The sequence below is a fragment of the Microtus ochrogaster genome, chromosome 6 (genome assembly GCF_000317375.1).
Source record: "Microtus ochrogaster isolate Prairie Vole_2 chromosome 6, MicOch1.0, whole genome shotgun sequence".
Lineage (NCBI taxonomy): Eukaryota > Metazoa > Chordata > Mammalia > Rodentia > Cricetidae > Microtus > Microtus ochrogaster.
The window spans coordinates 67,489,608-67,517,505 of record NC_022013.1 but is presented as its reverse complement, the minus strand read 5'-3'; the positions used below and the strand labels follow the sequence as shown (position 1 = coordinate 67,517,505).

General features: G+C 45.7%; 1 protein-coding gene across 2 annotated transcripts in view; it reads right to left on the bottom strand.

Moving 5' to 3' along the window:
• Positions 1 to 27,898, bottom strand: part of Cacna2d3 (calcium voltage-gated channel auxiliary subunit alpha2delta 3) — an 833,716-nt gene that overhangs the window by 58,981 nt on the left and 746,837 nt on the right. For both annotated transcript variants that reach the window (XM_005348768.3, XM_005348769.3), the window contains 5 exons: positions 27,245 to 27,306; positions 26,448 to 26,492; positions 16,948 to 17,010; positions 13,894 to 13,964; positions 744 to 819 (listed from right to left, as the gene is read on the bottom strand). In XM_005348768.3, the coding sequence (XP_005348825.1) occupies positions 744 to 819; positions 13,894 to 13,964; positions 16,948 to 17,010; positions 26,448 to 26,492; positions 27,245 to 27,306 (317 nt within the window). The remainder of the gene's footprint in view (positions 1 to 743; positions 820 to 13,893; positions 13,965 to 16,947; positions 17,011 to 26,447; positions 26,493 to 27,244; positions 27,307 to 27,898) is intronic.

Here is a 27,898-nt window from a genome sequence, read left to right as displayed (position 1 = left end):
TTATTGGTTGATAAAGCTTCTTTGGCCTAGGGCAGGGCAGATTACAGCTAGGCAGGAAATCCAAGCAGGAAGACAGGCAGGGAGGAAAAAAAAACAGAATGGAGAAGATGCCAGCAGATACCAGAGAAGCAAGATGTGAGGTAACCATCCACGAGCCTTGTGGTCAAATATAAACTATTAGAAATGGGCCAATGTATATGCAGAGCTAGCCAGTAAGAAGCCTAAGCCATCAGCCAAACAGTTTGCAATTACTATTAAGACTCAGAGTCGTTATTTGGGAACTATGGGCGGGAGCTAAACCTCAGTTACACATGTGCACTCCCATGTTTGGCTCTCTTTTTCGTGTGGTCACCTTACTGGGGACTCAGATCCTCATGTTTATGTGGGAAGAACTTTAGTGACCGAGCTGTCTCAATTTCCCCAGAAGAACAGTTTCTGTTGATCAAAATCAAATTTTTAATTCTCATATGTAACACTCAGTGAAACTTCTCTTCTTGTCTATGAAAGGGGGGGGGGACTGTTCATTAATCTACCTAAGACCTTGACCCGATTTTCACTTATATAATCCCTGGATCTGGGTTTAAAACAGAAGCAGTTCTTAGTGAGTGAAGTCAGGAAATACCTTTAAACATGCTTAGTTTTTGAATACGGCTGGCGCATTTGATTACCCTGCAGTCTGGGCCACATTCCCCCAAGGCAGCAGAAGCCCCCAGTTACTACCTGGGTAGCAGCTTTGTACTTACATCCAGCAGTCCGTGGGCACTGTCGCTGCTCTCCTTGTTAGCTCTACACATGGCTTGGTAGTCATACAGGGTGATTCTACAGGGGAAGAGAAAGAGGCTTCAGGAAATGAAAACCCATAGGTACCACATAATGGTTAGGGCCAGGGAGGTGAGAGGTCACTAGTGTTGTGTGTGACTGTCACAAACAGAAAGAAGCCTGACAGTCACAGGGTTAGAGCAGAGCAGTGAAGGGACCATGAGCTGTCAGGTCTCATCACCAGGAGCTAACAAAGGGAATGAATGAAGGTGTTTGGAAGAATACAGGGAGATTTAAAAAAAGACCTAACGACGAGTTCTCCACTTTAGTTCAAAATAGGGACAGTTTGCATGGCCACTGTACTCCCTGGGTTATACTGATTGAAATCAGGTCCCTGGATATATCTGTGTTTTAGATGAGACCCAGCAAGTGCCACTTTAGGTTACAAAATGGCAAGACCACTTTCCCATGCACTAGGAAACAGAACAGGATGAGTCAAAACCTGAAGTCGTGGGAGGGGAACCCAGTGTCTCACTGGCTACAGTTCCTTCAGTGTTACTACTCCAGCACTCCAGGCATCCTTGTCTGAAGCAGCATAGTTTATGAGACCCGAATGTGGATATTTTGTTTCCATTGTTGAGAAGAGTATTGCTGTCAGCCCCAGAAACATTAAATAGTTTGTCTGAGGTGTTTTGTTTCCCAGTTGACAATTCTTATAAAATTATTTTTTTAAAAAAAAATGAACATGTATTTCATCTCATTCTCAGAAGCAGTGGTCAGAGACATGGGTCCCCATCTGACCTTCAGTGCCCCCCCCCCCCCGCCAATTTCAAAGAAGAGACGACCAAAGTCCAGCCTGAGACAAAAAGATTTCAAATACCTTAGCACATCTAATTCTACATGTCAGTGGAGAATTCTCCTTACAAGAATTCCTTTCTAGAAGGGCCATTGCTTAACGCTGAGTGCACTTACTGTTATGCTTTGAGAGGATTCAATACTACCATTCTGTGAGGCCAGTAGGACGTGGTACCCACCTCTCAACTCCCTCACAACCCTAGCCCCTGGCACAGGATAGATCACGGAAAAGGAATTCTTTCCAAGGCAAATGCGTGGATTACTGCTTGATGACGATCTCACCTAAGTGAACCCCAAGACATCATGTACAGACCTTCTTGGAACAACTCGTGGGAGACAGAACAGATCCACATATGGGTGCCAAAAACAAAACTGGCCACCTCCGACCATAATAGAGGTCAGCTCCAATGAGTGGCACACAGGGGTGGTACAATAAGCACAAGGCAGCGGAGACACAATAGCCCATGCAGTCCTGGGTGCCTCTTTGCATCAGAAACAGTCTTCCCTATGCTGACCCCCCCTTTTTTTTCTTGCAAACAAGCAGCTTTGTTTATGGAAATAGAAACAAAGATCTTGAATGAGCCACACACTACCCTTGGTGAAGTCTAGGCCCAGACTGCAATCAGCTGGGCAGAGGATGAACAGTTCACTGGCTAGCAACCATATCTGTTACTGCAGTTCAGGGCACCCTCTGAAGCTGGGGTGAGGGGAACATGCTTGAGTAACTTCCGGCCCTGCACGCTGAGCTGAGGACGGTGGCAGTTGTTGGGTGGATTCTAGATAGTGGCCATAATCTTCAAAGCACATTGCCCATTTGCCAGAAGTGCAAAGCAAGTCTCACCCAGCCTAACAAGTCCAAGTCCACATAGATCACCAGTGAGAGAGCTAGGAAGAGCTGAGAGCTTTTTTGAATCCACTTCCCTCTGCCTTCTTCTCAGAGATAAGTTCTGAGTCTCGGAAATGCACAGCGCCACACCTGTATCCATTGACAGGCTCCCTCTGGACTCTCCAAACAAACGCTGCCCAAGACAGGTTCTCAGAACCAAAGTCTGGGATCGTTTTGTGCTTCCAGCTGAGGGGCAATTGAGCAGTCTCGCCCCCACCCCAACGCAGAATAAACCAGCTGGCTCACAAGGCCAGCTGGCTAGTGGTAACCATGGTAACCCCCTGACTGACAGATGGCTGGAAGCTGGGGATTCTCCCTGGAACTTTTCCAGGGACCCCAGCTGATACTCTGAGGGTGAAATGAATCACTGTGGGGAAGCTTCCGGGCCTGAGCACCTGCCGCTCATTGCAAAAGGATCGGAGAGGGTGGTGCCTGATACTACCGTTCCGGGAGAGGTCAGTGAGTCAACCCTCCCAGGCTTCTCCACACGTTGACAGCCTTAACCAGATGTTGCAAAAAGAAGAGACTTTCAGATTATTGCTCTTTTGGAATTGATTTTTTTCTTTTCTTTTTTCTTTCTTTTTTTTTTTTTCTGTTTTAAATAACTCTACTTTGCGGCTACCTGCATCCTGCTCTGCTGATTATAGTCGAAGAACAAGATAATTGCCTGCTTCCATTCAGCTCTAAAATAAGCCCCGAGAACAGTGCCTAGCCCCATGGAGCTCAGCGCTGGGAATTTAACCTCATGACAGATAACATGCCTTAATTCCCATGACTTCATCACCAGACCACTCCGGCATGGTTGTCCACAGCCTGAGACCTTGTCATTAGCGATAACCCGCCCCCTGGATGGGGCTCTTTGAAACTCGGGTGGAGGCTAGCACTGCATCCCACGCAGCAGCCCGGAGCGGCAGGAGCAGAGCCTGCTGCGCACCCTGGACCGGGTACCTGGCCGTTTTAACACTTATTTTGCTGTTCCTGTCCTTTTTATCCACCAGGGGAAAAAAAATCCCAAACAAGTAATATTTTTTTTACTAAGACTTAGCAGGTTTACTTTAAATCGGAAAACTGAGCTCATTTAGACTGCTTAGCAACTGTGGGACAAACATTTATTAAACATCTACTATGTGCCACAAGTCCAGGAAACTTGCCTATAATCATGGCTATAATCACGGCAGTGCCCCCCCCCCACGCCAAGGCTAAATTATTAGCCTAAAACCCAACCTTGAAACAGCTTAGCATTTATAAGCAGAGACAGAGAAGCTCGAGCGAGCGAAAAGTCTTTGCTGTGAGGCCCATCTCGGGGTGTAATTAAGCAATTTCAAATCTGAACTTCTAAGAAGCAAAACTGACCTGAAACAACAAACACAAATATTTTTTTTTCTCTTGAACTTGAAAGCGCACTCCACTGGGATGCTCTCATAGGCAAGGGCACTGGAGATGCCAGCAGGGGATTTCTAAAGGAGGGAAGGGTTGGCTCTCCTGCCCCCAGGTCCATCTTCACGTCATCCCACTGAAGCATCTCCCAGGAAGACACTGTGATTTCCACAAGGCGCACTCACGGGGGAAGCAGGAATTTACCTCACCCAGGCCCTGCTGCCTTCCAGTTGGCTAACCACAGATCATTGAGCAGCAGCCTTAGCCGACGAGCACACTTTGTAAGCTGTGTGCTGTTGGCTTGCCCAGGAGGCAGCAGCAGTGTGGACATGGCCAATTGCCTTCGCTAGGAATGCAGGAAGTCAACACCTTCCATTGTCAGGTGCTTAGGGTATCCAAACCACCAAAGCTCCGATTTTCTCCAAGGAATATTGGCATTCCCCCCAGTGCCAGGGGCACGGAACGTTAACTAGAGTAGGAAGCTAACACTAAGGAAGGAAGGCCAACCCATGCTCAAGATTCTTCCCATGTACATTAGGCAGAATTTTCATCACAGAGACAAGTACTCCAGGAGATCAGTTAAAAGTGAAGAACCAAAGTTCCTCCATTTTGTCCTCTGCCTCCATCTTGTGTCTTCTGTAAGCTATTTCCCATAAACCATTCCAGTTCTCAGAAATGGCTAGGGGCAAAAGTAACAGGGTAGCAGCTGGAAAGTACAGATAACCACAGAATGACCCCGCCACAAGGTCAGCCAATAAGAAACCTTGACAAGCAACAGGTGAGGGTGAAGTTCGAAAATAAAAATTTGTGAAAAGTCTCTAGTCACAAGCCAATCAGGATTCAACCCGTCACCCCAAGCCCTGCTGATGTAACTTTCCTGGTTTCTGCCTTTAAATAATGCTCTCTAGAAGGGTGGGGTACCTCTGACAAGGTTCAGGGCTGGCCTGCAATTACAATAATAAACCTTGCTTTTGCATTTTGGTGAGCCGGTCTCCATGGTGATCTTTTGGAGTCCCCATGGACTGGGCACAACAAAAAGGAGGATGTAGCGTGAATTCTAATTGGTCTTAATAATAAAAGCCCTGAGTCAGATATATGGGGTTAATGCTGAGAAATCAGAGAACCAGAGCAGCCAGACACTAGTTTTTACCTCTACCAAATCCTCAGGACGAATGGGTGATCCCGTATCCAGGAATCCTCAGACTAATGTGATGAGCTCCTGTCTCCTCCGCCTTATATTCCTCTCTCTGCTCAGCCATATCCCTTCCTGTCTCCACCTCCCTAGTGCTGGGATTAAAAGTAAGTGCCCTCCAAGTACTCGGATCAAAGGCATGAGGTCCCAAGTGCTGGGATTAAAGGTATGGGCCACCACTGCCAGGCCTCTATGGTTAACTAGTGACTAGCTCCTCACTCTGATCTCTAGGCAAGCTTTATTTGTTAGAGCACAAACAAAATATCCCCACAGGAGGAAATGTTTATCTCAGATTACAGTTTCAGAGACTTCTGTACACGGTCTGTTGCTATTGCTGCTATTGCTGCTATTGCTTTTGGACCCATGGCAAGGTACAAGGGTATCACGGGGGAAAGCTGCCCACATCAGGACTTCCAAGAGGCTGAGAATACCAGGAAAGGGCTGGGCTAAGATCTATCTTCCTAAGGCATGATTCAGATGGCTCGCTTCCTCCATCCAGGCCTCACCTTCTATAGTCCCATTGCCCCACTGAGAGTCTCTCGAAATACTGAGTTCGGTATCAGACAAAGCCGCTGACGACTCCTTGAGGATTTTACAAAGCAGAGATCTTTGGAAATTGGGTCCACTCTTCAGAAGAGCCACGTGGATTAGAGCAGGTGTGGAGGAGGCAGAGTTAGTCTCCCAGGGCCTACCCCATTGATGAGCAGTGCCCAGGTTTTTCTTGGTTTACTTTGCCCAGATACCTTGGAAGCATAATGAAACCATCCATTTGAGCAGAGGTATTGCAAGGGAGGCTGCTTTAAAAAAAAAAATAAAAAAACGGGTAATTTACTAAAGCAAATTTTAGGGAAGAAACAACCAACTTGGTCTTTTGAACTTTTGTGCACCTGACGAATCTCTTTCTGCCAACCTGGACTGCAGAGACAGTGGCTGGCATGGGCATTGTGTTTCAAAGCCAGCGAAGGAAATACAGCTGTTGTCCTGGACTTCCACTGACTAACACAAGGTCCTCAAAGGAATACTCTAAATATCCTCTAGCTCTTGAGACAGAGTATGCATAAAGGTAAAATAAATGAATAATATCAACAAAAATAACTTCTGGGGGAAAATATCCATGACAAAAGACCAGCAGAGACCAGAAGAACATATTCTGAGCTCAAATTCCATTAGTCCCACGCATTCCTATGGGTGAACTTACAAGATACTAAAATCTAGAGCCTCTCTTTTTTAGCTCTGCTTTTTTCAAATGAAGTGCAAGTCTCTCCCTTGGGAGTGTTATGGGAATTAAGAAAGGACAGTCACGTGACATCCCTTCCTAGAGGATAAGGCTGGTTACCCAGCCAAGAAAGACCAAGGCAGTCATTCTTGCAGCAGCTTGTGAGGTTTATAGAGAGGTGTTGGGAATATTATTTTAAGGTGTGTTACTTTTGTTTATGTTGCATTTGTTTAACTCTGTGACGCTGTGATGCTTTGCCTGTCTAGAACACCTGAAAGTCTAATAAAGAGCTGAATGGCCAATACCGAGGCAGGATAAAAGATGGGGCTGGAGTGGCAGGCAGAGAAAACGGGGAGAAGGGGTTAGGAGGAGAAGTAGTCAGAGAAGGAAGAGGACAGAAGGGGCCAGGCATGCAGCTACACAGCTATACTTACCGTGGAGTAAGATTTACAGAAGAGAATGGGACAACCTAAAGCCAAAGGGTAAGTGGGATAATTAGTTAAGAAAAGTGGGCAAAAACAAGCCAAGATAAGGCTGGACATGTATAACTGAGACTAAGGCTCTGTGTGTGATTCATTGGGGGAGTTGGGTGTTGTCCTCCCAAAAGACACCAAACAGCTTAACATCATGATACTGCCTCATGCTACGACAGAGTGGTCTGTTGGAATCTTCATGTTTCTGCATTCCAGAAAGTTGGGCCCTGAAACACACTTGTTTCAGGATGATTGGTCTCCTTGTTCCATCCAATGCTACCCTTGACAAAGCCTACTTCTGTGGAAGTGGCCAGGTCAACAGGAAGCCAAGAAGCCATTATATTATGTTCATTACAGGAGCTACAGACTTTAGTAGGACAGTCAGTACGAAAGGAGAACAGCCATTCAACCATAACATACTTCTCTGTCACTTGCTCAATTCCAAGGCTGGGTCATAGGTTGAAAGGTAATGGGATCATTGAAGATTTGGAAAATCCTAGCTCTCCCAAAGCCAGAGGGAGGAAGGGCCTTATTCTACCTGAATGTGGCACCACCTAGAACGGTGATTTCAATTACAAAGCATTCTTGGTAAACATATTTAGGGCTTTTTTTTTCTGGGGTGGGGGATGACTGCAGAGAAACATTTGATTCTGGAGTCTGCTAAACTAAACCAGCATATTTATTTTAAAGGTATCTTGACTTCAAAATTTGAGTCTATGGATATGTTACTTTGGAAAAGAGGCTCTGATTTTGTTTTCACAGAGGATGGGAACCTGTGGATTTCTTTCAGGCTAATGAGGTTTGATGGAACATGACCCTCTGAAAGAACTCCATGAATCCAAAATATAATTAACCCAACAAACAGCAGGAATTAGTTTGGAGAAAACTATGTCCAAATTCCCAAAGTAATTGTTTATAAATGTTTACTTTCATTTAAAAGGGGTTGGAAATAAATGGTTAATGGTCATAGTCAATCTCTTTCTAAAACAAAGGGGAGAAAATGAATACTTTACACTAGTATCTCATCCTTAGCCAGCAGAGGAATGCAAATCAAAACAACTCTGAGATTCTATCTTACAACTGTAAGACTGGCCAAGATTAGAAGCACTGATGACAACTTATGCTGGAGAGGATGTGGGATAAAGGGAACACTTCTGCATTGCTGGTGGGAGTGGAAGCTGGTACAGCCCCTTTGGATATCTGTATGGCAATTTCTCAGAAAATTAGGAAACAACCTTTCTCAAGACCCAATAATACCATATTTGGGTATATACCCAAAGGATGCTCAATGTGCCACAAGGACATGTTCTCAACTATATTCATAGCAGCATTGTTTGTCATAGCCAGAACCTGGAAAAAACCTAACTGCCCCTCTACTGTAGAATGGATAAGGAAAATATGGTATATTTACACAATAGTGTACTATACAGCAGAAAAAATAATGACATCTTGAAATTTTTGGGCAAATGAATGGATCTAGAAAACATCAATATGATATTTTGAGTGAGCTAACCCAGACCCAGAAAGACAATTATCATATGTACTCACTCATTAGTGGCTTTCAGACATAAAGCAAAAAAAAAAAAAAAATAGACTCTAAGAAAGACATACATGGATCTCATGTACATGGAAGTAGAAAAATCTCCTAAGTAAATTGGGAGCCATGGGAGAGAGTAGAAGGGGAAGGTAGAGGTAGAGAGGGAAGTGGAGAAAAATATATAGTTCAGTAAAAACAATAAAAATATAACATATAATTAAGAAATAAGATTAAAAATAATCATACATAATAATCAAACTTTTAGTCATGCTAATTAGGTTTTCTAGATATACAAAGATATATTTCAGTTAGATACATAATCTTTAACACTTCAAAGACCTAGGTAATATGGCATTTAAAAGCTTTTAAGAACTTAGACTTTTCTCAACAGTGAGACATGTCTGCTCTGGCAGCACCAATTACTTCAGAGAGGTTGATGGGCATTGAAGAATCTTGTTATGGAATTTGTCTTCAATGTGACAAGACTAGTCATTTGGGAAAGAAACTGCTCTTGCCTGGACTGCTTGTTGGTATGCTGTATGAACTGGACATGCAAGACCCACAGAAAAGTGACTGCTAAATTTTCCATAGACAGGACAGTCCTTCAGGGTTCCTGCTTCACAGAGGAAACTGCCAGACTCTTTTCAGGACACAGAAGAAAGCAACTGATGTACTTTGTCAGTACAAGGCAGAATAGATCTTCAAATTTCCTGCTTCACTAAAAAGTTTGCCAGATACTATGGGCCTGTAGACTGAAGATGGATGCCCCAACATTACAAAAGAATTCTGGGTGATTGTCCAGGCAGCAATATGTCTCTGTCATTTCTAGAACTTTGGAAGTTGCTTACAAAATACTTCCTGTTTACTTAGGTAATGTTATATATCCTTCTGGGTCTTTGATGGAGTTGAAGACAGATAGTTATAGACATAGTTTTCCTTGGTTGTAATAAAAGATAAATATGAACTTTAGACCCACAAAATTAAGACAGATGATAGAATGTTTTCTTTGAGTGGCTTCTGGAACAGGCAGGCTGAGAAAAACAAATCCAGGGGGACCAGCAGGATGGAGAAACTTCTAGCTACAGTACATCCTGCCTATAATGTCAGCACTAAGGAAGGACAAACAAACAAACAACAAAGAACCTTCAACCTTTTCCTACACCTGACGATTATCTATTTCTTCATGAATATTTGATCAGTTGGATTGGAATATCTACAGGTAGAAAATGGGAAGAGAGCCATGAATTCTAGTGTAGTTGCAAAAATGGGTAAGGTCATGGCTGATGACAGAGAAACACAGGGTATGCATTCTGAGAAATGCAGGATCATGGCTTTTGACTAGACAGGATCATGAGTGGAAAAGAAAACAGCCAGCACGAGAAATTCTCTGAGTTACCAGTCAGGGAGCCCCTGCATTACCAACGATAAGAACAAAGAAGTATTTGAAGTTCTCTGGAACATAGAAAGCTGACCTGGCATAGAGTGAAAGATAAGAAAAAAGAAGTGCAGCCTGTGGGCATGGTGGGTCTAAGGATTTGAAAATCTCAACTGATTGATCTCATCCTTCACCTGAGCTCCCAGCTGTCAACTTCTGCTCTCCCGATAAGATACCGCTGAGTCAACACCTTCCTCCCTCCCCACCCCCCACTAGACTTGCACAGCACCACTGTAGATAGGTCAAGGGCAGAGGGCAGAGAAGGCTTGCCTTGTCCACCCTACAGGATGTTGGAATCCAGCTCTGCCACAGAGACTTGGGCTGAGTTCTTGGTCTCTCCAAGCCTTATCATCTCCATCTGTAGAATAAGTCTGTGGTATGTTTATCCCTGAGACTGGCCCCATGGGCCTGGAGACTGAATCATCAAAATTCCTACCCTTATGAAGACTCACACTTGTTTAAAGTCACTGCTGACTAAGGTCTACAAAGGCCCGAACAAAAGTCCCACATCTCTGGGTCGCTCTTGGTCCTGCTACTGAGGAACTGGTCCTGTTCCATGAAGTTGTTCTAAGGTTTAAAGAGCAGGGCTCTGTGTGGGACAGAGTGATACTTATGCATAATCTCAGCACTTTGAAGGCTGAGGCTTCAAGGCCAGGCTGAGCTACAGTGTGAAATGACAGAGGGGAAAGGGAAGAAGGGAGGAAGAAGGAAGAAAGGGAGAGGAGAGGAACGAGGGCAAGAAGAAAGGAGAAAGGATGGGTGGGTGGGTGGATGGATGGTGGACACACAGGTGGGTGGAAGGATGGGTGGGAGGGTGGATGGATGAATGGATGGTTAGGTGGGTGGGTGGATTAATGGATGGAAAGAAGAAAGGTAGACGAAAGGAAGGAAGGAAGGAAGGAAGGAAGGAAGGAAGGAAGGAAGGAAGGAAGGAGAGGGAGAGAGAGAGGGAGAGAGAGAGAGGAGGTAGATGGTGGTTTGACCCAGCTAAGCTGTGGTAGGTATGTGGGAAAAGCAAAGATGATCATTTTCTTTTTCTTTCCTTTTCCCAATATTATTGATGCATCTATCTGTTCTTGGCTCTTGGCCCCTAGGCCATAGGGAAGCTGGTAGGACAGATTGAGGTCAAAGACTCAGCTAAATTGACTAATAACAAGGAGTTTTGCCCTTCAAGGGTTTCACGAGCTGCTGCGGAACTGTATTACACATCTTGTGAGCAGTTTAATTGTTCACAAGAATCAAAGAGCCAAGAAATCATAGACCTCAACATGAGTGCTATTTCCTTGTGATCACAATTCCATATACAATTACCACTGGGCCACCATGGGAGCAGGCCGGACAGTGAGAGCGAAGTCCCACTACCTTTCAGGTAAGTGTATCATCACACTTTCGCATTGCGGTGGAAAATACTGAGAACAGAAAGTTAATGGATGAAGGATTGATTATGGTTCATGGCTTCAGAAAGTTCAGTCTATCATGATGGGGAAGGCATGGTGGAGTAGAGAAGCTGACACTAGGAGAGCCAGGAAGCAAAGTAAAGGAACACAGAAAGGGGCCAGGGCAAGATAGAACTCCAAGAGACACGCCCCCAGTGACCTGCTTGCTCCATCTTCCTACTTGTTAGCGGCTGTTAATCATGGTACCCGTTAGGAATCAATCAATGGACGAATCCACCAGCTAGGTCAGCCCCTCAATAACATCTCTGGAACACCCCTCACACACACCCTGGGAGTCTTCTGCGCTTTCCTAGGTGCTGCTTCATTTGTTGAAGTTGAATCTAGACAATTCTAGTCTGCATTGCTGCCCAGATGGAAGAGTTGCAAGGTCCAACCAGGAACTAACCCGATGTGGAGGGCTGCAAGGTGTTTGTCTTCCAGCTCTCTGCTGGAGATGACCTTGTCTCTCAGGGATGATACTCCTTAAATAATAGAGGCTAATCAAAAGGAAACTCTTCGTGCCGGCAACAATATCCAAGGTACTGAAAAGAGAGTGAGGTGGGTGCACTGCCCTTGGTCCTACCAGCGTAGATCATGCCTCCAAAGCAAGTGCGCCTCTCTGTGAGCATGATTTGGCTTAGCAGGGGGTTTTCTGTCCCAGAGGCTCGGAAGGCTACACCCTTCTGCTGTTTCTGAAATCCACAGCTTTCCTGAATGGAGTGCTGTCAGTCTTATTCCTTCAGAAAAGAAGGAGTGAGGGAAGAGCATGGCCCCTGCATTTGTCTGCAAGGACTACAGTGCTCGAGAGCCATCGGCAGGTGCCAGACAGGGGACAGCAACCGGAGCCGCATAGCCAGCAAAGCCAAGGCTGAGCCAGGGTCAATGACCGTCATCCCAGCAGCAGCTAGCAGCTACTGAGCCCTGAGTAGACACTAGGCCTGGGTTGAGAACTTCGTGTTTATCTCACCACCTCCGCCGGCCACACTTGGAAGGAATTACTAATCATCTTCATGTTCCACACCAAGAACTCAAGCTTGGTGAAGTGAGTTGACATTGCCTAAGTTGTACAGCGAGTAAAAATGTTGGAACCTGCCTTTGACCTTAGTCTGTGTGATTCCAAAACCTGTCTCCTCGTTGTTCAGCTGGCCCCAGGGAGGGGCCCTCTGAAGAGGCACATGGGACTTGTCACACAGCATCTAGAAGGCGGCAGTTGCTGTCCTAACTCAGCCAGGCCTGTAGCCCTTCCTTTTTCTCAAAGATGTCGGCTAGTGTGACAATAAAAGCAAGTTGCAGACTCATGCCAACCATACTTAGCCCACATCAAGGAGAAGACCAAACCCTTCAAATTCCATTATAACTTTTCTCTTTCTCCCACCAATTTAAAACAAGCATCCAAGAAAGGAGGGGGGTAGTTGTTAAAGGAGTTGAAAAACATACTTTTAAATGAGAAACACATGCGTGATTATTCTTCATCTTGTGTCTCCTGCCCCCCAGAGTTGAAACACAGGTTGGCCTTACACAAATAAATGTACACAGTGATAGAAAGGCAGGCAGGAAATGCTGGACCTCAATGGCTGACCATCCAGGAGCTGCTTTAGGAAACTTGCAAAAGTCACAGAAAAGTGCAAACTAGCTCAAAACCAGACCCAGGTCAGAGGGACTCCTGCCAAAGACAAACAGCCTTGAGTCGCTGAGCTGGAGTTAGACATGAGCGCATCTCTGCTTCAGTCAGGCTCCAAGCTGTGTGCATCACAGAGGGCAGAAATGCTGGCCTCCTGCCACTCTGTAGAGCATATTTCCTCTTCTTCCCATACCCTCTCTGGTGCAAATAAGCCACGGAGTTTCAAATGCTGCTTCACCCTTTAATTCCCTGCTCCTAGCACGGGCTCAGTTGCTCTTGTTGACATTTGGTTTCCTGATCTAGCGCTTCCTTACCACTCAGCCACAGAACTCAAGAAGGAGCCATGGATCTCACAGGAGAGCTGCAGCAGCATCCCGGCACTTCCTGCTATTACATACCTAAGAGCCTCAAACATATCCATGAAAGCTCAACTTCAAAGGCCCTTGTTCTGTCTGGTAGGCCAAGACCAGAAACAACTCCTAGGAGAGTTCCTGATACCATCCAAGGCATTCCTTACAGGCCCTGGTCTCCCCAGAAACATGGCTAGTATAGCCTTGAGGTTCACGGGGCTAAGGGGAAGCTGCCCTTCCCAACCTCTACCCAGGGCGACAGTCTAACTAATGGGACTCATTCGCTAGGAAACTCAGCAACATCCATGTCTCCACCAGTGCACATCAATGGCCCTTAGTCAGGAGAAGGTTGAGATAACTTTCCTTGAGTTTCCAAGATTGTATCAGTAAGTCTCGAAAATATTACCCTCCATTCCTGAACCCTCAACTTCTAGGGAGTGGCCCTGGCTTGTGAGACAAATGCACTCAGCCTTTCTGCTCAGGCAGGAGCTTTTTCTCTCTTTACTGGTGATGGAACCAACTGGCTGTGCTGAATCCTGTTCCAGTACTGGCCTCCGATGACCGCCATGCCGAGTAGATGGAAAACTTGTGATGAGCTACAACTGAAAGACCACACCCGTGCAAAGTGTGAAATCTCAGTGCAAAGTTCTGAACCGTGAAAACAAGCAGGGTCGGCTCTAGGATCAACCCCGCGCCACTCTATCTGGCCTTTGTTTGTTTGACTCCGGTAAACTGAGAGCACCACCCAGTCCTTACCTTTTAAAGGAGCCCATGGCTAACAACTTGTTCATCACAGCTCCTTCTACCTCACCAAAGAAGTCTCCAGTCTGCAGGAAGACAAGGAGACGTGTGAGCAAGGGAAGAGATAGCGCACACCCATATAGCAGAGAAGAAAGGCAGGCAGACTGACACGTGTGTGCGTGTGTGTGTGTGTGTGTGTGTGTGTGTGTGTGTACGCGCGCGCATGAATTCCACGTATGTAGGAACTGACAAATCAGAGGCAGGCTTTTGGGACTTCTGTTGCAGATAAATGGGGATGGCTGTAACAGTCCGAGTATCTGTGTGGTAAGAAAACCAGTGAGCAGATGGGAAGTCTCCACCATACATGGGGGATGTTACTTAACAGGTGCTCAATGCAGAAATTAAAACACACGTGTGTACACAATCTGGACAATAATCTCTTCTGATTAAAATGCTAGTGCATATAGACAAAAATGAGTTCCTGGAAGTGCTCCATAAGCTGTGCTACAAACAATGATTTATAATGCCGGGATGATCGGCTTAGGAAAATAGAAGGGGCCCCTTCCTAAGACCTATAAAGTTTTCACAATCCATCCCTTCTCAAAATCATATTCTGAAGAATGTACTCATTTTGCCTGTAGGTTGTTAATCTAGTTACTAGGAATAAGACTGCCTGGCTCCCGGGGTACAGTGCATCTAATTGTACCTCTAAAGGCCTAGCCCTATGCCTGGGGGCTGTCTTCAGGCTTAGCCCTATGCCTGGGGGCTGTCTTCAGGCCTAGCCCTATGCCTGGGGGCTGTCTTCGGGCCTAGCCCTATGCCTGGGGGCTGTCTTCGGGCCTAGCCCTATGCCTGGGGGCTGTCTTCAGGCCATTGCTATCCTAAAGCTTTGGCATATCTAATTTTTGCTGTGATGAGATTTACCAACTTTGCATGGTAGAACGAATGGTTTACATCCCCCTGAATGCTCTCCAGCCTTCTGGAATCACTAAGAGAGAAGTGTCCCATGGGTGAGGGCATAAGCCCTATAGAGCGCAAAGGCTTGCAGCCTTCCTTCTGCCAGCATCCTGGAATGAGGCGGCGTAGGACAGTAGAAAAGCTCCATCTCTATTCTGGGTATATAGCTTGTGAGGGGAGGAAGGTGGCAATGCAGTAAGAGGGAAATCATATTTGTTCCTTGAACAAGGTGTTAACCAAACCATAATTCCATTGCATTTAGCTTAGTGACCTTCATCAGACTTTCTGGGGTTTATAAGCCGTGAGGTGTGTGTGTGTGTGTGTGTGTGTGTGTGTGTGTGTGTGTGTGTGTGTGTGTGTGTTTTCAAACTCAGTACAAATACTGAGGAAGGAAAGGAGGAGGAAGGAAACATTTCTCTTAATGAATATCAAGCACTTCCTTTTCCACTCAAGAGACTTCGGAAACGCGCACATGTTCTGTGGGCATGTATCCCCACTGCGAGCAAGAAGGGCATTTTATTTCATGTGTGTAAATACACCAGTGTCGGTGGGACTGGCTGTCAGATGGAGAAGAATTATCCTAATTGGGGTGGAGGAAGCCAGACAACATCAAACAAGCCCGAACTGAACAGGCTGGCGGCCTCCCTCTTCCAGGAAGGGCCGGTTTCCTGCAGGAGCCATAGTTTTCTCTCAGGTTTCTGGCCAGGCCAGGGTTTACTGTGGGAAGAAGGCATTCCATCCCTCCTGAGTCCATAACCAAGTTTTACCTCAGTCCTGTGTGGGTGGCTTGGGACAAGGCCAGAACTCCTCTCAAGTAAGGACTCTGTGTTCTGGCCCCATAGGTTCGTCGCTATCCCCATGTTCCTCTGAGTTAAATGGACATGTTACCACTGCAGGCTGACAGACTTTCCAGTTGTCTCAGACACAGGCCTTGTTTCATAGGCTCATTTTTCCTTCCTCGCATCCACTAATGGTCCAATGGCCCCTGATTCTCACCACTGAGACTGTAGCATTAGGAATCTAGCATACGTTTAAACACTTAGAGAGACGGGCAGAAAGGGAATCCAGTTCCCCATTTTCCGAAGTTACCATTTCTAAATGAACAGAGTGCTCAGATCTTACAGAGCCATGTTGGAAAACAATGAACTAATTCATTGAGCACAAACGGACCTATCACATAAGTTGACTCCTGAAAGGGTTTCAGACAATTTTAAAGAAAGTTCATGTGTATATGGGGGTGTGCATGAAGGTTAAATATTAGAAGGAAGAAAACCATCACCTCAAAGCTGTCTCAACTCTTGAAAGCACCTCTACTCTTCAGGCAAAAATTTGTCTTAAAAATCCACATTGTATGTAAATGCCTCTGTATGTGTGTATGTACATGCACATGTGTGAGTATTGTATGAATATGTGTTCATAAACACATGCATGCACATGTTTTAAAGTATATATTTCTATCTCTATCATCTATCCATCTATCCATCCATCCATCCATCCATCCATCCATCCATCCATCCATCCATCCATCCATCTATCCATACATAATATGGGTGCCTGCATGTGCCACAGCATAGGTATTGAAAACGGAGGACAACCTTGGGTATTGATAACTGCCTTTCACCTTGTCCAAACTGTCATTCTTTGTTGGTCACATGTCTAAACTTCCAGGACTTTCCTGTCTCTGCTACCCATCTTACCAAAGGAGCACTTTGACTTCAGATGCGCATAGTGGCACCCAGCTTTACATGGATTCTCGGGATTTGAACTCAAGCAAAGGCTCTACCCACTGAGCTGTCACCCCAGACCCCCCGGCAAAATTTCTTTTGTAGCTCAGACAACTCTGAGGCAGAGAATTCAGTAAGTTTAGCATTTAGGAATACCGGAGCAGAGCTGGGCTCTGCCTCCCTACCAGCTCCCCACCAGGTGGTAAAAGTACACTCTGAGAGTGCCTGAGAAAGTAGGCTGTGATTGAGAGAAACGAGGTGTAGGATCTGTTATTGCCTCTTACTTATAGACCATCATCTCCCATCGTAACTCCAGAGTTTGTCCCCATCCTGGCCCAAGAGCCATCTGGTCCACTTTCATGGAGCTGGGGAGGGCGTCTTCACTCACCTGCATGTAGTCTTCAGACACCAGAATGAATCCATTATTGTCTATGAGGTAACAGTTCACAGTCTAGAAAAGCAAAAAGCACATTTCACCTTCAGGCCTCAGACAGGCTTTTACACAAAATGACGTATTTCCAGACTCGGAGAAACGAACCCTCCCCTCTTTTGTGAGGGAGGAGGGCAGTTGAATTCAGGGAATTTAGAATACTTGCTGGTTCTGGGAGTTTAGGTCATGGTTAAAGTAACCCCAGGGTTGACGCTGCAAAACTAAGGAAGTTGAGACAATGAAACAAACTAAGAGAAACGACCTCAGACGTCAAGGTTTGGGATACAATGGATACCCACAGAAAACGATGAAGCTTGTCTTCTGTGTTCCCTCTAGAAGACCTATTTCCTGGGAAGGAAGTGTTCAGAGACCCTCAGGCCTTTATTTGTAGCGGCAGCAGTGCCGGCCATTTGGAAATCCAAATGCCAGCACAATGTCGGTACTCTAATGATGTATTAATGAAAACACCGTGTCAGCTCGGGGGCCATCAGGGGACCAGGTAATACTTTTTAATTTGTTCATGGACGGAGGCATGGGGGAAGGGGCAGCCTTCTGTAAAAGGGGCCCCTCAGGCCTCCTAAAAAGTTTTCAAACTGTGTTTTTAATTGGGAGCTGGATGAGGGGGCAGGGTCGCTAGCTTTTGGTAGCTCAGACTTATAAATTGTGGGGGAGCAAGGTAAGGCAAACAAACCCCTACTTCCCCCACGCTCCTTTAATCTCCCCTGAATGGCTTGCTACAGGCAAAGATTTAATTACAGTTCTGTGGAGTTCAAACTTAAGGCTTAATTCCATCCTTGATGCAACTCGGTTTCTATTTATTGCAGCTTTACACACCGATAGCAACATTTAATTTGTAACATATCTTTACCCTGAGCTAAATTCCGCTTAGCTCCAGGCCACCACCAGACTGGTATGTGCTGGGACATTGGCCTAGGCACAGGGTCGGTTTTGCCAGACATGAAAGAACAGCAGTGAAGAAGTCAGAGTGACCTGGCTTATACTTCTTCTCTGGGCTGCTCAGTCCTGGCATGTGCACAGGACGCGAAAGCACAGCGAGAGCTCTGTTTTGTTTAGTTTGTTTTTGTGTTGTTGTTGTTATTTTGGGTTTTTTTTTTCAAGACAGGATTTCTTTGTGTAGCCCTGGATGTACTGGAACTTGCTTTGCAGACCAGGCTGGCCTCAAACTCACAGAGATCCGCCTGTCTCTGCCTCCAGAGTTCTGGAATTAAAGCAGGGTTAGATGTTTAGATGAATGGCAGAGCTTGGCTTTCTGCAAGGGGTCAGACGGAGGCTCCCTGCCTCTTCAGACTCTTGCCGTCGGCAGAAGCTCTTGGCTTTAGGAACACGACCTCCATCTTGCCAAGGATCATAATCACTCTAGGCCTGCTCAGCAGGCATCATAAAGGAAGCAGTCTCCTGAAGCTGTACTTCTGAGATGGTAGCCACGAGCTTTATGTAGATTTATTATTAAATGTAGCTGGAATTTGTTTGCAGATCACCTGAGTTATAGTTCAGTGCTCTGGGTGCACTGTGACTATTGTCTGTGCTTTCGCATGCCCAGTGCTGTAGAACGTTATTCTGAACACCCGCACTGGGATTATTGGCTGTGAGTGACAGACAGCTCTGCTAACATTGGGTCCACGTCCTGACTGATTCCAACATTATGATGCTCATTTTGCAGATGCACACATCCCCAAAGCACTTAGCCCATGCCATTCAGTTAGGTAATGTTTACTGATTCCAGAACTGAATTCCATATTCATTTACCCATCAGGCATCTCTGCCCAAGTGCACAGACAGTTGACGCTCTCATAGTCTCTGCCTCAGTTTCCTGTGGACTCCATGATGGGTCAGGAAAAAAAAAACCTATCACCGTAGAGGAGGCATGGAAATGCTTCCAAAGACACTGCTTTCCAAAGAATGGGACTAACAGAGACCCCGTTAGCACACTGGCCCCATCCCCTACTTTGTTTCTTTGGAAAATAGAGTTGCAGCTATACTCAATTTTTTTAAAATAAACATATGTCCATAATTCTTCCTCAGAACAAGTCCTCACTAAATCTTGTTGTCAGATCAACACATCTGCTCTTGCCAATCTGGCTTTCTGTTGTCCTCACAGTGGCCAGTGTTGGCTGGGAAGAGGTGTGACACGGGGACACTAGCATCTTAGGTATGTGACATGTTCCTCCCAAAGCCCTACTCTCTACTGAGGCAGACCACACAGAGTGAGAGTTCTACACCTGAGGGGAGAGCTGCTTTTTAATTTAGTGTCTGTGGTATGTGGCATATTTGTATGGGGCATGCGCATGTGTACTGAAGCCAGCGGACGGCACTACTCTGCCTTGAGACAGGTCTCACAGAATCAGTGGCTCACTGTGCTGTCTAGGATGGTGGGCTAGGAAGCTCCAGCCTGTCTCTATCATGACCCCCTGCTTCGCTTCTGACTTGGGTGCTGAGATTTGAACTCAGATCTTCATAATTGCACAGTAAGTTTTCTTACCCACCGAGTCATTTCCCCAGCTATCTTCCACTTTAATTGTTTTCCCCTTTTGGTTTTTTCAAGACATGGTTTCCCTGTATAGCTTTGACTGTCCTTGGACTCACTCTGTAGACCAGGCTGGCTTCAAACTCACAGAGATCCACCTGCTTCTGCTTCCTGAGTGCTGGGATTACAGGTATGTGCCCCCCCCACTGCCTGGCCACTTTAAAAATTTTATTTTACAAAAATGAACAAGTCACAAAGTGAGGAATGGCAAGCCTTGGTGAAGAGATTACTACACACACACACACACACACACACACACACACACACACAAATTATGGTTATAAAGACAAGGAGGAAAACTGCAGAAGTGGCAGGGGAAGAAGAGAAAGAAGAGGAAAGGCAAGTTCTCCTCATATAAGATGACATTTAGATGATGGCCAGGAAAAGAAAGGTCCCCTTTGGACAGAGAAGAAAGCCAAGGCTCAGAGTCACACAAATGAGCACATGGGATGTGAACCCAGGATTCTGTGACCTCAGACCTTTGCTTCCTACTACTGGCTGGCTTGTCCCCCTTTGGGAAGACATAGTTAGGGCCTCGGGTCCTGCTTAATCATCCTGCTTAACACAAACAAGCCAAAGGCAGGCTAGAATTCTCAAAAGCACTAGCTGATGCTCTGACCAAGGTCAGATTTAGTCTACATCCTACCAGATAGGGACAGAAAGGAGAACCAGGATGTCCCAGCACATCACATACTGCTTGCTACACTCCAGCTGGTGTATACTGCTGGGCACATCCGTTTCCTCTGTACCGAGAACAAGGGCTCCAGGAGGACATGAATGTTTCCTCCTTGGACCACGTATCCTGTTACCATTTTTAGGTGTACCCTTTCCCGGTTCTGTGAGGACACCAGGATAGGAGCTGGCAGCAGAGGACATGCCTTGTTGAACTGGTTCACGGTCAAGTTTGAATTTCAAAGTTCTGCCGAGTATAAAAATGTCTGGGTACCTCATTCAGCAAGAAGCAAGTACTGTCAACAGTGGGGCTGACCAATCACCAAGGAAGTCACAGACCAGAAGCAGAATGCTGAGTTGCTCAGTGGTATTGCTCGTTGATGGAGACCTAGGCCATTGGATCTGGTAGGTATTATTGCATTTTGAGTGCTATGCTGTCTACCTGTAAATGCTGAAAGGCAATTTTGGTGACCATATGACCCCCTAAAAATCCTCTCTAAACAGCCGTGAGTTAAATTATAGCCAATGGGTACAGTAGCCTGGAGTGCACACTTGGAAAGAGAGCATCCAGTGCTAGGTGTGGGAAACGGCCAGGATGAAATTATCCACCATCAGGTCTGATCAGTCATTTTATGGTAAATATGGTTCAATTGCCTTTCCAGCGAAAAGAACTAGGAATATCTCCTTAGCTTAACCTCTTCATGCCACTCCCCCTAAATGAACCCTGGTATCTTAGGAGCTATCTGCAAGTCACTGTGTCCCCAAGGGTCTACTAACAGAACGAAGGCTTGGGGAGATCCAGAGCTTCAGATTCTGAGACGCGGGGTAATATGTTCTCCCCAGGCATGTTGGATGTGGCAGGATGAGGCCGGTCTTCAAGTGTGGAGTCAGAAAAAAGGAGAGCGAGGGACAAAAAGAAGGCTTTGTTGGTTTGTTTGTTTTAACCTTTCTGCAATGATTTGCTGATTCAGTATTGCTCCGAGAAGTTGATTCAAGTTGACTGAGGCACACACCCAGCTTATACACCAGAAAATCCTTGTGTGGGAACCGAGAAGCTGCAGGTTGGAAGGAAAGGCTGATGGGGAGTGAGAAGGCATAGTGCCAATTTCAGTGCTCTCTGGAAGGCAATAGCAAGCCTGGCTGAGATACCAGCTTTGGAAGCAAAGGCTCTCACCGTTGCTATCGGTGTGACCTTGAACAATACCTGGGGGTTCTAGGAAGTGGAAAGGCAGCTACTGCAAATCCGTGGGGGAGAGAGAAGGCCCGTGTGGGACAGGATGCCCATGTGAAGGAAGGCTGGTGACTAGCAAGACCTTCAATTACAGAATGTATAATATCCACACACCAGTGAAGACTGGTTACCTACCATTCCTCCTTTTCTGAGCATCCACATGCCACAGTGTTACAGTTTATCAGAAAGAGAAGCCTGGCACAGTTCCTAATAGGAGGTCCCGGGGTTGGGGTGGGGCTTCCTGCTGTTTGCTTTGGAAGATGCCTTCTGTTTGTTTTGACTGGTGGAATTCACTTAAGAACTCAGCACTGTGTAGCATTGCAGTTTTGATTTTGTGTGTGTGTGTGTGAAAGAGAGAGAGAGAGAGAGAGACAGACAGACAGACAGACAGACAGACAGAGAGAGAAAGAAAGATCTTGTATCTGAGGGGGAGGCCTGGATTCCTGAGTCTCCAGCCCAGGGAAGTATCATTCCTCAGGACTTTTTTCTCCAGGTCCCCCAGTCGGATTCCCACGGTGTCACTGTGAAGTTGGCTGCCTTGCCTTCCCCAATACTTGTTGTGTCTTCTCATTATAGACCAACTATCAAATCAAGAAACCAAATTCTGGGCTGTGGAGAAGGCACGGTGGTTAAAGTGCTTGCTTTACATGGATGAGGAGGGGAACTCAGATTCCCCAGAAGCTAAGTAAATGCTGGGTAGGCATGGAAGCTCTTCTATAATTCCAGCCTCACAAGGCAGAGACAGAGGGGGAGCTACAGATAGAGCTGGCTTGGGATACCGTCTATATCAATGAGCCCAAAGTTTGGTTGAGAGGCCATGCCTCAGTGAATTAAGCAGAGGATCAAGCCAAGATGATTTCTGATTCTGACATCAACCAAGGCCTTCAGAGAGAGAGAGAGAGAGAGAGAGAGAGAGAGAGAGAGAGAGAGAGAGAGAGAGAAGGAGAGAGAGGATATACAGACATACAGAGGTAGAAAGAAAAGGAGAAACAATCATTTAAAATCACCACTTGAAAAGGGGTAACCCCCAAAGTCATGTCTGGTAGGGTTCATCTATGACCCTTCTCATACTAGCTATTGAACAATCCTCTGACCTACAAACTCAGCATCTTGGTTGTCTCCAGATATGGAGGGATCCGGTTGCTTGAATGTAGCCCTGTTCATCTCTGTCTTCATTCAAGGCATTTTTCATATACCAGAGGACATTCCTACCAATACTCAAAAAGTCTCGGTGATTCATAGCCCGCACCAATCTCTGTCTCTTTGGAAGAAGCATAGAGCTACACTGATGATGAAGATTTTGACTTCTCACAGCGCAGCCATTAACCCTCCTCTGTCTCTGCAGAGTACTGGTGCTGTCCATAAGTGCTGGGGATGATGGACAGGTGAGTGGGCAAAAAGTCACTGTACTGCTGGGTATAGAAACAGGAGGTAAGCATGGTCTTTCTGTCCTCAGTGTCAACCATACCTTCTTTGTAAGCCTGGTGTCCTTGAAAGGACTATTATCTGCCTGTACATCCTTTCTCATGCATTGGACATCATTTCCAAATGTCCTTCCTTTCTCCATCTTCTATTAATTTGAATATCAGTCTGACTGCTGTGTCAAGCTCTCCACAGCATATGTCTTGGCTGGTAAAATCGTATGTGTATCTCTCCTCCTACCCAAAAAGTACCATGGAAGTAGTCTTTCTACTCCTCCCTTTGAGGTCAGCCAGGTACTTCCTCCCAAGAAGGACCTAGTCAACATCTCATGAGGGAATGTGTCCATTCCTGAAGAGTTCTTCCAAAGGCTCTGAAGTGGGCATTCACCCTCTGTGGACTGGAGCTCCTTAGAACTCTTCCTCATTCCCATGACTGGGTCCTGCCAATCACATGCTTACAGCACTTCCTCGCAACCTAAGATGCCCTCCTACAAGGTATAAATATGTCTGTCCACATACCCCAGCCACCCTGACAGCACACGCTTGTGGGGCCCAGAGTGTACTGATGGGGAGACAAAGAAGATGTAGGGTCCCTTAGTCACTGTGTGTCTGAGCGGTCTAAGAAAGTGGACCATTCTCAGTGTGGTGGCACAGACAGAATCATGGCTTCAGAATGAGCCTTGAAGTTAATTTTAATATGGGATTTTATGATTTAAGGCCAACTGGGGAAGAGAAAGGACATAAGATAGCCTCCATTGGTCAAATTAAAAGTCACAAAAAGAGCATTTTTGTGAAAAAAAATGGCACTAGGTCGAAGTGGGAAGTCAGGGCTAGCTTTCCCATTTAAAGTGATATGAATTGGTTGCCTAGAGCCAAAACTTAAGAGCCAGAAGCAAAATGAAAGAAAAGCTCAAAGTGTAGGGTGGGCCATGAACATCAGACTCAATATACCTAACACAAGGGGTGGGGTCAATTTAAGGCTTACTTTACAAAGTATGTGACCCTTCAGGACATGGGTATCTCTCGTAGGCATGAGAGAATGAGCTTGGTACTAATAAAGGCATTGTAGCCCGTGTTTGTTGTGCCTTAGTGTGTGTGCCATTGTCACTTGGGACTCCAGGCCCAGGTGAGTCACCACTCTACCGGAAAAAGAGTTTGGGGCACGTTTCTGGTTGACGGCTAGCAGCAGTGAGTGTGTACCTTTTCTAGGAGATACGGCAGAGTCGTTCCTACCTTCCCATGCATTCTTCACTGCAGCTCTGGATATTTCTACACCCACCATCTGGTTGAAGAAGCAGGGGCAAAGAAATGCTTGGAAAATTGCTTGAGGTCACATTGCTACGTTTCGGAGCCCTAGTTAGAATGGCAACAGTTTAACTCTGTGGCTTGTAGCTTTAAACACCATGCTACACCACCTACCACCCACACTAGCAGTCAGGAGGCAATCAGCACAGCGGATCTTTCCACACTCAGGTGAAGCTCTGCCTTCACTTGTTTTTATATAGGGAATACACCTAGGCGGTGTGAGCGGTAAAGAAAAAATACCACCTCTTGTGTTCATGACCCATTTAAACAACTCTGCCAATGTGCAGCCAAACACACTTTCATCTGAACAAGTTTCCAAACAAGCATCCATCCTTCCATCCAGCTAGTGAACTAACTGTTCTCCTTTCTCTTACTGCAGCTTGGATTTGCAGCAATCCCCCTGTAGTCTGCGACACACCCTTTAGTGCCATCTGAGCACTCCAGGGAGGCAGAGGATGGAGACAACATCTGGTCCTAACATGGTGAGGTGTCTTAAAGGCAGAGGGGAACTCTAAGCCCTCATGCCTACCATGTGAAAGTTATCCCCAAGTTTACTGAAAAGGTGTGTTGATCATTCCTCGGGGGAAATTAGTTATGATCGGATGGTCAGAAAAAGTTGGAATTCTGCTGGGAACATGGCAGACCGGCTTTTGCTCTGCGGATATGGTGACTCATACAATGACAGTGTTATGGTAACAGTTTTTCTTTTAAGCTGGCCGCTAGACCTCTGGGAATCAAACCTTTTGCTGTTGTTGTTCTAACTCATTCCTGGACTCCCTTTTATAATGATGCTCTTGTTTTCCATTTGCCTACTATTTAAAACTCTACTCCTAGCCTATATTTTCGGGGTTGGAATTATGTTTGGTAAACGTTCCTGAGATCCTTGGGGTAACAAGAAGGACCTGTAAATATCTGATTATAAAGTTTAGTTGAGGGATTGATTGATGTTTAGCTGAAGCAGAGAGAAGGAGAGGCAACCTAAGCAGAAGCAGAAGGGCCACCGTGATTCAGCCCAATGGACAGGTTTAAGACTGTGACACATTAATTTCTTCCATTGCTGACCCAAGTGATTCAAATTCCTACCTCCAAGGGAAGGCAGGGGAAGGGGGAAAGATGGAATAATCTTAGGTAGAAATGGCATGGCATGTTTGAGTGAAAAACTGTGAGTCCAGAGTTTTCAGCTCTACATTTACAGCTCACTAATTATACAAAAATATACCAAACCAATCATTTATCTCACTGGCTTTTTGCTCATTTTCTTTCCTTCCACTCCTTTAATCCCATGGCCAAGCCCTTTCTTTCTGCCAGGGTCTCATGACATGGTCCCAGCTGGCCAGGATCTTTCTCCGCAGACCTGTCTGATGTGGGTTTCCCCTCTGTATGCTGTGAATATCATTGTTTAATAAAGGAACTACTTTGGGGCCTATAGCAGAGCTAGGTAGTGATGGGGAACCCTAAACTGAATGCTGGGAGAAAGGAGGCAGAGTCAGAGAGAAGCCATGTAGCCCCACCAGAGAGAGACACCCGAACTTTAGCCGGTAAGCCACAGCCATATGGCAATTAATAAAAATAATATAAATTAATATAATGGGTTGAATTAATATGTAAGAGTTAGCCAAGAAGAAGCTAGAGCTAAGGGACCAAGAAGTGGTTTAAATAATACAGTTTCTGTGTGATTAGTTTGGGGCTAAGCAGCAGGGAACTAACTAGCGGCCTTCTTACTACACCAGGCTGACGTTGAACTCAGTATGCCCCTCCTGCCACCATCTCTTGGATGGGTTCTGGGATTACAGCCGTACACCACCTTGGCCTGCTTCATCTTTGATTTCTTGCCTGTAAAAAGAGCCAGTAGCTCTACCTAGTTCACCTAGGGTTCTGATGGTGGGAAGAAGATTAGGCATGGAGACAAAACTGTAGGCTCTCCTGCGATCTTTAAGTGGGAGTAATGTATATTACTTCCTGTAAATAGAACACCAGCATTCCAATACCACAGTCCAGGAAATATCGAAAATGTATTTCTCTGGCTCTCAGAACCAAACTATGTTTAATTTAATTGGGGATAGGGGGATGAAACAAATGTCCTCTCTCTCTCTCTCTCTCTCTCTCTCTCTCTCTCTCTCTCTCTCTCTGTGTGTGTGTGTGTGTGTGTGTGTGTGTGTGTGTCTGGAGGCTGGCCCAGAGTGATGTGTCAGACCTGGCTCTATTCACTGCAGCATTCCTTCTGTCAGAATGCACCGTTTAACACTCCCCTTTGGCTAGGACCATGGCCAGGAGGCCACCTTACCTCATCATCGCAGCTAATGGAGCATCTGCCATCCAGGGAGGCACACTGTGGGGGAAGGAAGCAAGGAGCCATATTACTGGGTCATCCCAGCATTTGATACGGCTGCTATGGAGGTCATGGCCTGTGATGTAAGTACCAGGTTTCATCCTAAGGGAATGTTTCTAGATGAGACTTGGCTGTACTCTCTGGAGTGCGCACAATTCAGAATCATAGTATCAAAGACACAATGTGGGGAGGGCTGGCTCTTTTCCACACCTCTAAATTATGTTGTCATTCAACACTGATGATATCTCCTAAAGATCTCAGATCTTTTGGTAACAAAAGATATAATTATGTCATTATTTAATTTAAAACTATTTCTCAATGACTTTAAAAGGAAACTCTTGTTTATGTTCTTAGTTTGTAGTTTCCTATCATATCATAATTTAAGAAATGATAAGCTCCTTACTCATCCATCCTTTGTTGGGTCTCTAGGTTTATTCCATATTGTGAATATTGCACATTAAATATGGAATTGCTCGCTTGCTTTTTGTATGCTGATTCCATTTTCGTTGGAAATACACTTCTACCATTTATAACTGGGCAGGTAGAAGCAACTTAGTGGTTGCCATTTCTCCATTTCTGTTGAATACTGGGCAGCCTGATCTGTACTGGGAATGAATGGTACTCTGAGGAGCCGGCAATCCATTTCACCAACGTTCACCAGAAATCTGGCCCTGCCGGAACCAGCTCCCCATCCAGAGACACCTGTGCACCAACAGCGCGGCTAATGCTGCGGGATGCCAGGGAGCACTTACCTGTCTGCTGGCAGTCCAGAACTTCCTCTGGAAGAATTCGAGTTTCATCTGAATGCCTACAGCTGGGATAGATCGTAAATAAAACAAAACATCAGAGATCCCTTTACACAACTATTTCAGTTTGTCATCGGAAATTCTCTGTCATGGCGAGAGCTGACGTAAACACACCAGAACAAACTAACAGTGAGCCATACACCTATGACATTATAGCACTTGACCTTTCTTCTTACAGGTCAGGGAGTCCCAAGAGTCCCTGCACTCAGAACTTAGTCACAAACTGAAGTCGGTGTTCTTTATAGCGGTGTTTCTTCAGTATGCATTCCTAAATTTCATCTATTTGTGGCACCACCACAAGCTGACTGACATTTGTCATAATAAAAAAAGATACCCAGAAGCTAAATATCTCTTTAGTTCTTTTCTCGGCTATTACTTTCGGGGCCCAATATATTCTGCATGGTGTTTTTTTTTTCCTTGTCTGTTTGTTTAGAGACAAACCATCTGAAAGGCTACAGTCATGAGGCTGGTATCTGCAAGGCAGCCACTTTCTAGGAATGTGACTTGGCTTCACTGGACCCTAGGCCCATGCCCCAGTGCACATCTTCCCCAGGAGGTGGACGGAATATACAGCTCTGTGTGTCTATAGAAATCTTTCTG